The 14,886-nt window shown below is 48.3% G+C and overlaps 1 protein-coding gene across 1 annotated transcript; it reads right to left on the bottom strand.

Annotated features, from left to right (window-relative positions):
- Window positions 1-4,085: 4,085 nt before the first annotated feature.
- On the bottom strand, window positions 4,086-13,539 carry LOC102934445 (up-regulator of cell proliferation). Its single transcript, XM_027833403.3, has 3 exons — window positions 13,157-13,539; window positions 10,890-11,021; window positions 4,086-9,810 (listed from the first exon to the last, which is right to left on the bottom strand). The coding sequence occupies exons 1-3, from the start codon at window positions 13,437-13,439 to the stop codon at window positions 5,627-5,629; spliced, it is 4,599 nt and encodes a 1,532-aa protein (XP_027689204.2). The 5' UTR covers window positions 13,440-13,539; the 3' UTR covers window positions 4,086-5,626.
- Between the last annotated feature and the right edge of the window lie 1,347 nt (window positions 13,540-14,886).

Genomic DNA, 14,886 nt, shown 5'->3' with positions numbered 1-14,886 from the left:
AAAGAAAAGGAGGACTTGTGGCACCTTAGAGACTAACCATTTTATTTGAGCATAAGCTCTGTAGCTCCTGAAAGCTCATGCTCAAATAAATTGGTTAGTCTCTAAGGTGCCACAAGTACTCCTTTTCTTTTTGCGAATACAGACTAACACGGCTGTTACTCTGAAACCTGTCATAATGTAGATGTGCTGGCTCGGGCTGGAGCCCGGGCCCCCCAGGCACCCCACAGGCCCAGGCTGGAGCCCAAGCCCAGATGTCTACACTGCAATTTTATAGCCCTGCCGCCTGACCCCAAGTCAGCTGACCCCGGCCAGCTGTGGGGGTTTTATTGCAGCGAAGACATACCCACCGAGTCCACAAGCCCCACAGACCAGGCTTACAATGCAGTGTAGACATATCCTTGTAGTGCACTGGCTCCCAGAGAGGATAAGACCCTTCTGCTGCTACCAGCTGACGGAGCGACTCCTAAAGATCAAACAGCTGGCAGAACTGAAAGTGCCATGAACTTCCAAATTGTGCCAGGGTAGGAATAGAGGGGACATGTCAGCCAGTTGTGACATATCATGATGGCAGCTCTGGAAAGTGGCCAGTCTCTCCTGGCTTGGGATTCAGAGGGAGGGCCAGGGCTCCCCTTCCCCAAGATGGACTTTACTGCCTGTTCCTGCTTTCTGTGCTAAGAAGCTCTGTTCTAGACAGTGTTCCTGTCGACTAATAAACCCTCTTGTTTTATATGCAGGTCAGTCAAGCTGTGCTGTGTGAGCCAGCAGGGAGTGGTCTTATCGAGGGCTCCTTCTTGTTCAAATACCCTGCTGCTGGCGTGATTGATGGCCCCCAAGTCCACCCCGCACCCAGTTCATGACCCAGAGCAAATGTATTTGAATCGTCTAATCAGGCCGGCGGTAGCACGCCCCACGCAAGGAACCGTGGGACGCATTGGCTAGGCTGAGCCCGCCAACGGGGCTCTCTCAGAACCGTTCTCCTGAGCCAAACGGGCTTGGGCTGGCCAGGGGCAGGCGAGAAAGGGAGCTGGTAGTGCAGTTCCTTGGAGTCAGCTGCTGGGGGCGCTGTGCTGCAGGGTGCAGGGTGCAGGCACTTCCCCTTCACACTCAATACAGTCCCCAATGCCCACGTGATGATAAGGGGCGCTCTCCTGCGGCAGACCGTGCTGACTCCAGTGTGGCACTAGGGGGACCCCCTACTGAGCCCCTCATCTGGCACCCTGCAGCACAGTGCCCCTGTCATAAATATAAAGGGAAGGGTAAACCCCTTTAAAATCCCTCCTGGCCAGAGAAAAAATCCTCTCACCTGTAAAGGGTTAAGAAGCTAAAGGTAACCTCGCTGGCACCTGACCAAAATGACCAATGAGGAGACAAGATACTTTCAAAAGCTGGGAGGAGGGAGAAAAACAAAGGGTCTGTGTCTGTCTGTGTGATGCTTTTGCCCGGGGACAGAACAGGAATGGAGTCTTAGAACTTAGTAAGTAATCTAGCTAGGTATGTGTTAGATTATGATTTCTTGAAATGGCTGAGAAAATAGCTTTGCTGAATAGAATGAATATTCCTGTTTGTGTGTCTTTTTTGTAACTTAAGGTTTTGCCTAGAGGGATTCTCTATGTTTTGAATCTAATTACCCTGTAATTACCTAATTACAGGAGAGTGGGGTGGGAGGAGGTATTGTTTCATGGTGTCTGTGTATATAATGTCTTCTGCAATTTCCACAGTATGCATCCGATGAAGTGAGCTGTAGCTCACGAAAGCTCATGCTCAAATAAATTGGTTAGTCTCTAAGGTGCCACAAGTCCTCCTTTTCTAATTACCCTGTAAGGTATTTACCATCCTGATTTTACAGAGGTGATTCCTTTTTTACTTTTTTTAAAAGTCTTCTTGTAAGAAAACTGAATGCTTTTTCATTGTTCTAAGATCCAAGGGTTTGGGTCTGTGGTCACCTATGCAAATTGGTGAGGATTTTTATCAAACCTTCCCCAGGAAGTGGGGTGCAAGGGTTGGGAGGATTTTGGGGGGAAAGACGTGTCCAAACTACGTTTTTTCAGGAACCCAGATAAAGTTTGGTGGTGGTAGTGGAAATTCAAGGGTAAAATAATTTGTACCTTGGGGAAGTTTTAACCTAAGCTGGTAAAAGTAAGGTTAGCAGGTTTTGATGCTGGTCCCCACATCTGTACCCTAGAGTTCAGAGTGGGGAAGGAACCTTGACAGCCTCACATAGCAGAGAATGAAGGCGTGGGGTTTCTGGCCTACCACTCCCGGGAAGCTCTGCGGCACCGGAGTCAGAGGCGGTTGAATGTCGAACTGGCTCAAAGCGGAACAGTTTGCCATTTCAGAATGGAAATTTTTTCAGAATTTTTCATTCGGTGACAAAAATGCAGAATTTTGACTTTAGTCCCGAATCAGTATGAAAAAACGAATGTCGAAATTATCAGAATCTCTCATGGCATAGAATGTCTTATTTTCCACCATAACTTATGAGCACTCAACTCTGTTTTTTAAATATAACTAAAAATATTAACATCGCAGCTTTACATCCAACACAAACTCAGCTAACATCTTGATGCGGACAACTCACGGATCTAGCTGTGTACTCCAGACCAGTCTCCAGCTGAAGTCTTGGCCTATCTCTGTGACATCCCCTTGGGGCTGTTTCTTCATCAGCTTAAGCACAGCATGGTTAAAGGAGAGCTCTTAATCTTTCTCTCCCAGGCCCTCCCCACTGGTGCCTCCCTCTTTTCTCAGTCACGGTGGACAACACCACCATCCTACTGGACTCAGCCTGGATGTGAGGGCCCAGCATAGGCGCGGAGTCCGTGGGTGCTCTGCGGCTGGAGCACCCACAGGGGAAAAATGGTGGCTGCTAAGCACCCACTGGCAACCCCCCATCAGTAGCTCCCTCTCCCCCCAGTGCCTCCTGCCCACCGGCAGACCCCGCCTATCAGCGCCTCCCCCTCCCTCCCCACACCTCCCGCTCGTCGCTGTTTCACGGCATGCAGGAGGCTCTGGGGAGGAGCGAGGAAATGGTGTGCTCAGGAGAGAAGGCAGAACGGGGCAGGAAGAGGCGGGGCAGGGCGGGGGTGGAGGGGGGTGGGAAGAGGTGGGGCGGGACACTGGGGGGAAGGGGTGGAGTGGGGCAGGGCCTGGGGCAGAGCCAGGGGTCGAGCACCCCCCAGCACATGGAAAGTCAGCGCCTGCGGGAACTAGAGAGAGGGCCATGTCTAAATCTTGATGATTTGCTCTGCAGAACGTCTCTAAGATGTGGCCTTTCCCATCCAAGGACACAGCTAAAACCGGTGTCATCGCTGCTCTCAATGACTGAAGCATCCTGCTCTCTGACCTTGACTCAGGCAATGTTGTCTTGCACGTAGCCGTTCCGAACACGGCCCATCCCTTTGGCCACATCACCTCTCTCTGCATCCCTCCACTAGCTTTCCCTGCTCCATCACGTCACATGTCAGCTGCTTGTCTTCCCTTTCAAGGCCCTTCATGGCTAATCCCCACCCGACCTATCATCTTCCTTTCACTATGAAGGTCAACTCCTGCCTTCAGCTGGCCCATGATGGCAGCTTCCAGCACCCATCTGTTACACTTCCAAACAGGCACCTTTGGGCTTTCACCCACACAGTCCCTCACGCCTCGTGGGAGTGCCCTGTAAACACCCTGAAAAAGTGACTCATTATCCTGGGTGTAGTGGACCGACTGTTATTTTCAAAAATGTTTAAAAATGTTCAAAATTGAGAAATTTCATTTTGGGTCATGAGCCATGTTGTTAGACAAGAATTCATTTTGGGTCCCACTTTCTGAGCCATCAGATGTTTTTTTTTTTTTTAAATTGTTTTCGGCTCCACACAAAATGAATATTTTAAAATAAAAATGAAATAGCCAGTGATCTGAAAACTCCATTCTATGCACAGCGCTAGTAGGATCTCGAATTTTAGCCTGAGAATTTCAAAGCTGCCTAAGGGGTTGAGGAGCTGGATTCCCATTTAACATCAGTGATTAATTCAATCCACAGCCCCTTCCCTGACCAGCTCTTGCCATGATTCCAAACCCACTGTGCCTTTAGATGTACTGGTTCTTCTCCTCCGCATCTGTGCAAGCATCAAGAAGAATTGAAGCCCGGCTAGGTGAGGGATGGAACCTGAAACCTAACCCCTTCCCCTAGGAATTAGGCACCTAAGTACCTTTTGAGGATCTGGTCTTAAGGGCTTTGCTGAATCAGGACCAATTTGCACGCAAAATAAATCATCCCCGTGGGTCTTTCTGCAGTTTATTTCTTTAGATGCAAAATTATTCTTGTTTCACACAGGATTAAAAAAAATCAGTATTTTTTTATTTTGTTTTAAGGAAGTATCTACAGTTTCTTTAAAGGAATATAGACAGTATGGGGTTTACAGTCTAAAACCCTGTTCCCATAATCAAAATAGAAACATAGATCACATGTGGTTCTTGATTTGGCTGGACAAAGCATCGCTGAATCTGCACCATATTCCGGGCTGGATTGTGTGTTACAGGCCTGCTCCAAAGTCCAGTGATGTTCAAATGTCCATGCCTTTTCATAGAATAGAATCATAGAATATCAGGGTTGGAAGGGACCTCAGGAGGTCATCTAGTCCAACCCCCTGCTCAAAGCAGGACCAATCCCCAGTTTTTGCCCCAGATCCCTAAATGGCCCCCTCAAGGATCGAACTCACAACCCTGGGTTTAACAGGCCAATGCTCAGACCACTTTTGGTTCAGGCCCTATAAGCACAACCCCGTAGTACAGAGCCAGTCCACCACAGGCAAAGTATCTTGAGATATTCTGCTGCAGAAAACCACAGTGCTCGATGCGATTCCCTATTACGTCCCTTGAGAGGGTGCTACATACTTTCCCCTGCTCCGCTGATCAGCTTTGGCCAGCCATAGCCCCACCTTGTCGTTGAGTTGCTGCAGCAGGGAGTCATTCTTAACTCTGCACCTGCAATTGCGGAAAAGCGGAGCACCCTGTGTTTTGTTGCATCATCAATTGACAAGTCCCCTTTATTGTAGTATCTGAGCCCCTCACAATTCTCCATGCATTTGTTCCCACATCCCCCGCAGTGAGGCAGAGCAGAGCTATTCTCTCCATTGTACAGATGGGGAAACTGAGGCACAGGTCGGCTAAGCGACTGTCCCAAGGTCACACAACAAGTCTGTGGCAGAGCAGGGAATTGAACCCGAGTCTTTCAAGTTAGCACCTTAACAACTGGGTCACCCTTTTTTATAACAGCTTTTAACTCTAACGCCCAGTTGAAGAGAGATTTTTCTCAATGTGTGAATTAAATTTTTCAAGTTTTGTGGCACAGGACCTGCCCTTTTATTTTGTTTGTACAGTGCCTGGTACATCAGGGTCCTGGTCCATGATTAGGGCTTCTAGGCGCTACAGCAATCCATATAAATAAATAATAATAATTAAATATATCGGTATTTAAAAAATAAAACTGGGAAATCCAATTCTGTCACATGCAACCATAAAACTCCTCCCTATAGGTAATAAGTGGGGTTTGACCCACAGACATCCCATTTCCCAGCATGCACTTCTACCACTTGAGCTACAGGAATAATTACTATTCTATTTCCATTAGAATTTTATTTCATATGTTTCATGGAAACACCTTAGGTTTCTTTTGTACAACCTGGAGCCAGTTTTGACCTGGCACTGAGATTGCCCCTTTAAAAGCTTCCTCTAAACTTTTCAGTGCCTGCTCTTGGGTTATATTATCCCAGTCCCCGGGCAGATCGGCTGGTTTAGTACCATACTCTCTAGCAAACTGTTGGTTGAACTCCTTGAAAACAAACTTCCAATAGTTGGAAGTTTTGTAGCTGGAATCTTCTGGGGAACGACAGCTCAAGGCATTGTTATCTTCACAAAAACAATGGCGGTAACCTCTGTGGACGTGGGAATCCCTGATAAGCCATTCAAAATAGCACGGAGAATAGTCAAGTTTTGGGCCATGTGCCAAACAGGGTAAGAAGACTCTCTTGGGTTTCATTAACCCTTGGGGCCGGTGGACTGATGCAAAATGAACTTTGTGATCGGTGCCTTCTGCTTCACAGGGGACTTTACAGAACGGACAGCACTTCCCACAGCCAAACATGTGCTTAAAGATCTCCTCCTGGGGCTTCAGAGGCAGGATGGAGAGCTTAGACTCAACATCCAAGTCTTTAAACTGGGATAAGATTGCTTGCTCAAGTGTAGGCAGAAAGCCTTGAACAGCAGTGGGAAACTGGTTTGTATTTATTGTGATAATAAGCTGGATTCTGCCTAAGCTGTCCCTGGGTATTACAAGATCCCTTTGCAAATATTTGAAAAAGCTGCCTAAAAAGTCAGTCTGAGTCTTGGATTTCTCCAGAGCATCCCTGCTTTTCTTTATTACTGTGGACAGAAGCTCTGTCACCAAATCTTCCATGCCCCTAGTCTCTTTGTAGTGATCTAACAGGTGTGTCCATATCCAAGTTTTGGCAAACTCTTCGTAGTTATTAATATATTTCACGTAGCCATCAAAGTTCATCTCCTCCAAGAGTCTGCTCAGCAACCAAAACTGGAAGAAGCTCCGATTGCCATATCCAATCCCCTGTGTGCTTCTGTGAAAATTGTCCACTATTTTTATACCAAGCATCCTATTAACGTAATCCACCAGGGCAGGCCTCAGACACTCCTCACAGAATATCCTGATCCCCTTTTGAAAGGTGTCCCTTTCCGAGAAAAGGTTTCTTTTCCTGCACTGTCCCAACAGACCGTCCTCTTTCCCTTTCATTGTTTTCATGTTCATGGCTTGGATCTGATGGCTCAATCTCTCTGGGCTGCTTTGGCTGTCAAATGCTTCTTCACACTTTCTGAACCAGTACCTTCTGAGTTCTTTCCTCAGGCCATTGGTGCTCCTGATGAAATCTTCCTTGTACTTCCCTGTCAGAAGCACATTTGCAGCTCCACTTTCAATGTATTCTTGCAAACAAGCCAAGAGCCTCCTTTCTTCTTGCTGCAGTTTCTGCTGAATTTCATGTTTTAACCTCCTTAAAGCCACATGATCTAGTTCAGCTTGAGGCTGATTCTGGATTAAAGTTTCTTGCTCAGACACCCAGAGATGCATCTCCTTGCGGAAATCCCATTCCCATTCAGAATACTTTGTAAACAGCTGGTTATAAGTGTGAGCCACAAAGCTATTTCTCAAGCTGAAGGTAGAATTTGAATGTTTTATAGCATTCCACAAGCTCCTTACCCATTCACTAAACTGGGGGATGTCCTTAATGGGTTTATTAGATGAGTATCTTCTCATGAATTCAAACAGGTATTTCTTTAGCTCAAACACACTCTCGCTGTACCCCAGGCTCACTGGAGCCATGGGAGGGACACCATGCCACAAGTCAGGGATGTACCAATTGTGTTTCTCTCCATCATTATATATAATACCAGGAAATTTCATTTTCCTGATTCCTTTTTCTGTACAAGCTGCAGCTATAGTTATTTCATCCAGCGGCTCCAGGAGCAGATACCTGTCTCCCGTGGTTTGTTCATGTGCAGACACATCACTGACTTTATGATGCACAAATTGGCAGTTTGGATGTTGCCTGATTTTCTTCATTTTCAGAAGTGTATCTAGCGTAATTTGCAGAACTCTCTGCATGTCGCTGGCGTTCTTCATGGCCATGTTAACGATGGTTATGTCACTCAGTCCAATCACCAGGGTGGCCAGCTCATTGTCACGTTGATAACTGTCCTCCAACTTGGCCAGTTCGGGGGCTTTCAAGCCTTCTGTGTCTATCACCAGGATGAAATCACAGCCCAGGTCCTGCCGAAAGTTCTCTGCCACTTTAATGACTGACATGAAGGCTCCTCGTGTACGTTGGTCACTGCTCACTGCAAACTGCAGGCCGAACATGGTGTTGAGGAGGGTGGATTTCCCAGTGCTCTGCCCTCCCAGCACTGTTAGAACCAGCATTCTGGACCTTCCCCCCAGCTTGGCATGGAGCTGGGTCAGAACATCTGTCACCCACTGCAGTGGGATGTTGGATACGTCTCCATCGATCAGTTCTAGAGGAAACCCTTCCAGCATCAGGTCAGCTGCTACGCCTGGGAGATGGATGAGTTGCCTTTGGGTTTTTAGCTTTTTTCCTTCCTTCACCATTGCACACTCAGCTTCATAAAACTGCCCCAACCCACGCATGAAATGCTCCACCCCTAAGGGACTGGAGGAAATTGGTTCATGCAATTCTGCTTGATGCTGGGGATCATCCCCTCTAGTATGACATTTCTCCTTATAGTCCGCCTGCAGGCTGGAGAGATTGCCCTGAGCAATATGACCCAGATGGTATTTCATCCACTTTAGGAAGTAGTGTGTTTCCACTTGAGAGAGTTTTCCTAGCCCAGCAATAAACTTGACCATCCCATCAGTAAGCTCATATTTATACTGCTGGGTATATAAGTCCAACCATTCCTCTCTTTGCTGAGACGCTTGGACCCCAAGGGCAGCGTCCCCTTGCCGTTGCATTCGGCACAGCTCTTTCTCCGCCTTGGCCAACTTTGTGCACCAATCCCCTGGGAGCCTCAACATTTCCCTCTTGTACTTTGCCACGTCCTTTATTTCCGCTGTGATTCCTGCCACCCGTTTGCTCGCACTTTGGCATTCCTCACAGTCCTCATCCACCCGGATACCTAATTCTCGTGCTGTCACAGCCATGTCTGCGATGGAGGCTCTCTTGAGAGAGGACTCCATTGGGCTTGCAATGGTGAACTGCAGCTTCTCCACAAACTGAGCATGATTTAGGGTGTTCTCTCTCATCAGCACACTTGGTTTGTCTAGTTTCAGCACAGACTCTAATTTATAAAGGAATCCCAGGGTCTCCTCGGGTTTCTCAATCTTGCAGTTAAAGATGAAGTAGTATTTAGTGGCTGATCCCTGCAGAGATGATAACAGTGCGTATTGTGTCTCGTTGATACTCTCAGTAACAATGAACACTGCGGAGGAGACCGCTGTTAAAAAGCTGAACTGCAGCCAGTGCGACTCAATGTCTCCGCGCAGGTTTGTAACTGCAACGGGTTCTGGGAAAAGATCTGAGCTCGCCTTCCCAGCAGGGAAATACCAGGAAATCTCGACCAGCCCATCTGCGATTTCCCGAGGGATGTTCCCAGACTCCATGTCGCGATGGATGAAGAAATCGTGGGGCTGCTGGGAGAGGCTCAGAATGTCATTGAGGAGTTTGGACTTGGAGAAGCTGCAGCTCCCCATCCGTACAAAGGAAATGGTTGGCATTGCTGTGAGCACCAGGCTCTCCTCTCTGAACCCTCTGCTCTCTGCCAGGGAGTGCGGCCTCCACTTCCTCACAATGTCCCTCATGGCCCACAGCAGTAGGGTGCACTTGGGGGTGTCGAGGGCAGGTAGCAGCAGAGGGAGGGCAAACTGGCACATGGACATTTTGGAGAGGATCTCCTGCTGTAGGAAACTGTCTGAGCAAAGCAGAACAGCACAGAGAACATCGAGGGGGTGCAGAGAATTTCTACTGTCCATGTTACTCAGAGAAAGATTGTTGTAATCAGTATGTACTTCCTGCTCCTCACTGGTCTCTTGATCATCCGTTGCCTCATGCACAAGCCTTGTGTTTCTGGCCGTCCCATTCAGAGCCATGAGTTTCCTCAGGAAATGCCATGGTAAATCCCCTAATGTCATAGGAGCCCAGGTCTCTCTGCTCTCTGGGCTGATCTCCTGGAGATCCCTCAGTCTGAGCTGCCTGCTTCTATATTGCTCCAAGTTCAACTTCTCCAGAACTCCCTGTGTGGCTCGTCTTCTCTCTGCAGGAAAAAAATAAGAACATGACATTTACTCATGTTCAGCCTCCTCCAACTTTAACTGTGCCCATTTCCAGATGTTCACCCCTGCAAGTTTAACTCTGACCCCTTACACCTTCACACCACCCATCCCCAACCTTAACTCTGCCCCTTTACCCATACACACCCTCCTCTAACCTTAACTCTGCCCCATTAAGCCATTCCACCATCCTCCATCTTTAACTCTGCCCCTTTATCCATGTCCACCCGCCTCTAACCATAACTCTGCCCTGTTACTCTTGCGATCATCCCCCAATATTAAGTGTTCCCCCTTTCACCATGCCCCATCTTGCTCTCAACTACAAGTCACAGACTCTTCTTCCCTGCTACACTTGACATAATGGCCTAAACATTGCAGTCACCCCGTACTCTCTGGCTGACTGCCAGAAGCTGGTATTGGACAACAGGGGATGGATCACCCGATAATTGCCCCGTTCTGTTCATTCCCTCTGAAGCATCTGGTATTGGCCAGTGTTGCAAAACAGGATACTGGGCTAGATGGACCATTGGTCTGACCCAGTCTGGTCCTTCTTATGGTATAAGCTGGAGCCCAGACTGCCCCCTTCACTCCCATGTTAGGACCAGAGGCCATACCCATTAGCTCGTACTTCTGCATATAAGGATATGCGTCTCTCCCACCCCCTCCTGATCACCATTGTATTATTGGCTGGATAGCCCACTCTACCTCAATTTACCCTCCCACAACTGGTCAGAGTCCCCACCTCCATACACAAACCAGATGGATGCTCTTCCCATCTCGTTCATGATATGCAGGCACTGAGTCTCTCACCACCAGCCCTATACACCCCCATGCACCCCGGATCCCTCAGCACCTGCCTTATGCAGGTGGAGTGAGTGCAGGTTACTTCATTGTACAGCTAAATCTCAGGCTATTGCAATTTCTGTGTACATCAGAGGAGTCTTGAATGTCCTTCATGTGGCGGCTAATGGGGCTCTCCCCTGGCAGTGGAATATGGAGGAGACAGTTACATTTCTTTCCTGGACTGTATCCCTTGCAGAGACAAGCTTGTAAGTGCAAATACCTTGGGAAATGTCTCTCTCCTCTGGTTCTGGGTGACCCCGAGTCTCTGATTCCTGCTCTGGATTAAAATCAACTTCTTCCCCCAGCTCTGGGGCTTTTGGAGTGTCTGAGTTCTGCTTCTGTCTTAAACGATCTAGCAAGGAAAACAAGAGGAAGCACAAATGAATGGCGTTCAGTCACTGATCTGCTCCAGCCCTTTTCCCAAAGGGCTCGGGCATCTCTGCCTCCTGCCTCAGTGTGCAAACAGGAACGATCTGCAAACAAGGAAAGACTGGTTTAAAGTGCTCAGTCTGGGGCAGTTGGAAATGAGCTGGTTGTGGGTCTCTCTATATAAACCCTTGGGGTGTGTTTCTTAGCATAAATGGGGCATTTGTGGGGCTTTTTTTACAAAGAAGAAGAAAGCACACAGAGTGATTTCTGCTTTGATCTTACCCAGAATCTCCGTTTCTATCTCCGTGTGTGTGGTTAGTGTGTGTGTGGAGTCAGTGTGTATGAATGCAGTCAGTGTGTGGGTGTAAAGTCAGAGTCTGTCCGTGTGTGTAGGCAGGCAATGTGTGTACATGCAATCTGTGTGTGTGTGCAGTTGTTGTGTGTACATGCAGTGTGTGTATGCGCAACCGATGTCTGTATGTGCAATGTATATGTGTGATCAGTGCATGAGTGTGTAATGTGTGTACATGTGATCAGTGCACACTTGTGTGCGTACAGTCATGTGTACATTACGATTAATGTGTGTACATGCAATTGCGTGTGTGTATGTGTTCAATCAGTCTGTGTGCATGGGCGTGTGCGCAGTCAATGTGCGAGGGCAATCAGTATACCTGCAGTGAGTGTGCAGGTTAGTGTGTGTGGTCTGAGTGGGTGTGCACACTCCGTGTGGGTGTGCCTAGCGTAGGTGTACATAGTCCATGTAACTACGCACGCACGTTTGTGTGTGTGCAGACTATGTGAAAACCATTAAAAAGGAAACCACCACCTGTGAAATCTAGTGCAGTTCAGAAAATGAGTGAGAAAGGGTTTCAGACGCCGTCCCACCATTGTGCTGGGTGCTGTTCAGACACCCTCCCGTCCCCCCCGCCTGAGACCGAGATCCGCTCTCTCCCTCCCCACTTGCTGACCCCCCATGAGTACAGATCCCCTCCCTCTCTCCCCTCACCTGCTGGCCCTTCATTGGCAGTTTGCACCAATTTTCACACATTTTTAATTTTTTTTAAATAAACGGATAAATTCCCAGGAAACCGCAAACAAAAATAAAACAAGAAAATGAAGAGCCTTGGCAATATTATATCAGCTGGTTTTGGGGGGGCCTGCAAATAAACTATATGTGCAGAACGTAGCAGTGGGATGGCTAATGGCCTGATCTGTGGGGGCAGTATTTTTGATCTTGCTGAAATACCCCAAGGCTGAGGCCTAACTGACAATTTTGACTTGGAGAGACCAGGTGGGTGAGGTAACATCTTTTAGTGGACCAATTTCTGTGGGCGAGAGAGACGAGCTTTTGAGCCGCGCAGAGCTCTTCTTCAGGTCTGACCTCACCTGCCTGGTCTCTCTAATATCCTGGGACCACCACGGCTACAACTACGCTGCACGACACATTTCACATTCTGGACTCTGGACTGATGCCACCAGTTTGGTCGATCCCAGCAGAAGTGTCTTTCGCTGCCTCATCACAAGGAGGGTTCCAGAGAGGATGGAGCTCGGCTGTTCTCAGGGGTGGCAGGTGACAGACCAGGAGCAGTGGTCTCAAGTTGCAGTGGGGGAGGTCTAGGTTGAATATTAAGAAACACTATTTCACTAGGAGGGTGGTGAAGCACTGGAATGCGTTACCTAGGGAGGTGGTGGAATCTCCATCATTAGAGGTTTTTAAAGCCTGGCTTGACAAAGCCCTGGCTGGGATGATTTAGTTGGGGTTGGTCCTGCTTTGAGCAGGGGGTTGGGCTAGATGACCTCCTGAGGTCCCTCCCAACCCTAATCTTCTATGATTCTACAGTAGCCTTACATGACACATCTGGGTTCCCATCTGTCTGCAGAGCTCAGTTGTTGCTGGGAGCTAAGACCAAAGATCTCAAGGCATCAGTGAATCTGGCCTTTCAAGTGCTTCCAGCTAGGGACAGTTTCTAGCTGGGCTCAGGCACCTAGGTAATGGGGAGCAGCTGCTGATCATGGAATGGAAGAGTCACTAGAGAGGGAACAGATGTATTATTCCACCGAGTCTCTCCCCACCATAGCCACTTGCAGGTTATACCTTATACCTTGGTTATACCTTACCAGCTGAAATGGCCTCGGTGAGTCTCTCTGCCAGCTGTCTCTGGCTGATGTCTCTCAGCACCTGCACAGTCACCTTCACCCCGTCGTGCTCCCCATAGTGGCTGATCAGCAGGTCAGTAACAGCCATGCGATCCCCTTTCTCCAGCCGGCCCCAGGGGATGGCTTCATATCCCTTCTCCTGCCGGATCCATTTCAACTTGTACTTGAATCTCTTGAGATCATCCTCCCCCAGCGCATCCAGGGTCTCCAGCAGGAAGGAGATGCTGCTGCCGGTCTTCTCCATATCACCCCCTCGGACAGGGCCCTAAGCAAACTGCTGGGCCATCACGGAGAAAGAGAGAACCAGGAAGCAGCTTCTGCTTCGGCAGACTGAAATTGAAACTAAAACCCTGCTGAGTTCAGCAGAGCCCTCCCATTGCACTTCCTGAACCCGAAGCCATTATACAGGGCTAAGCACACTGCAAATCCTCCAGGCAACCACTGTCCATCGGATTTTAAGGAAGGAAATGGTGAGGCCTCATCTGGAGTACTGTGTCCAGTTTTGGGCCCCACACTACAAGAAGGATGTGGATAAATTGGAGAGAGTCCAGCGAAGGGCAACAAAAATGATTAGGGGTCTGGAACACATGACTTATGAGGAGAGGCTGAGGGAACTGGGATTGTTTAGTCTGCGGAAGAGAAGAATGAGGGGGGATTTGATAGCTGCTTTCAACTACCTGAGAGGTGGTTCCAGAGAGGATGGTTCTAGACTATTCTCAGTGGTAGAAGAGGACAGGACAAGGAGTAATGGTCTCAACTTGCAGTGGGGGAGGTTTAGGTTGAATATTAGGAAAAACTTTTTTACTAGGAGGGTGGTGAAACACTGGAATGCGTTACCTAGGGAGGTGGTAGAATCTCCTTCCTTGGAAGTTTTTAAGGTCAGGCTTGACAAAGCCTTGGCTGGGATGATTTGATTGGGGATTGGTCCTGCTTTGAGCAGGGGGTTGGACTAGATGACCTCCTGAGGTCCCTTCCAACCCTGATATTCTATGATTCTATGAAATGCAGGCTCTTTCATCAAACACACCCCAAAGGTGACTATTCCTAGGCAAAGCCTAAGAGGGGAGCTTAGGAATTCTAGTCTATATCTGGGACTTGGGAGACCTGGTTCAATGCCCTGTGTGACCTTGGCCAAGTCACTTACTTAGGCCCATGGGAGTTAGGCACCAGCATTCCTGCTCATAGATTCCAAGGCCAGAAGGGACCATTCTGAGCATGACCTCCTGTGACCTGACCTCTGTGTCACACAGGCCAGGGAATTTCCCCAAATAACTCCAAGATCTTTTAGAAAAACATCCCATCTTGATTTGGAAATTGTCAGTGATGGAGCATCCACCACCACCCTTGGCAAATTCTTCCAGTGGTTAACTGCCCCCACTACTAAAAATGTTCAACTTATTTCCAGTCTGAATTGGTCTAGCTTCAACTTCCAGCCACTGAATCATGTCAGACCTTTGTCTGCCAGACTGAAGAGCCCATTACTCAATATTTCTTCTCCATGAAGATACTTATAAGCTGTAATCAAGTCACCCCTTAATTTCTTTATTAAACTAAAGCTGTGTCTACACTATGGACCTATCAGTGGCACAGCTGTACCGCTGCTGGAAAGTCTCCCGTGTAGCCGCTCTTTGCCAACGGGAGAGATCTCACCGGCTGGCCTAATTAAACCACTCCGAATGAGCGGCGGTAGC

This window comes from Chelonia mydas, chromosome 6 (assembly GCF_015237465.2).
Source record: "Chelonia mydas isolate rCheMyd1 chromosome 6, rCheMyd1.pri.v2, whole genome shotgun sequence".
In the NCBI taxonomy this organism is placed as follows: Eukaryota; Metazoa; Chordata; order Testudines; family Cheloniidae; genus Chelonia; species Chelonia mydas.
The sequence above is the reverse complement of the archived record's forward strand: the minus strand, read 5'-3'. Positions and strand labels throughout refer to the sequence as shown.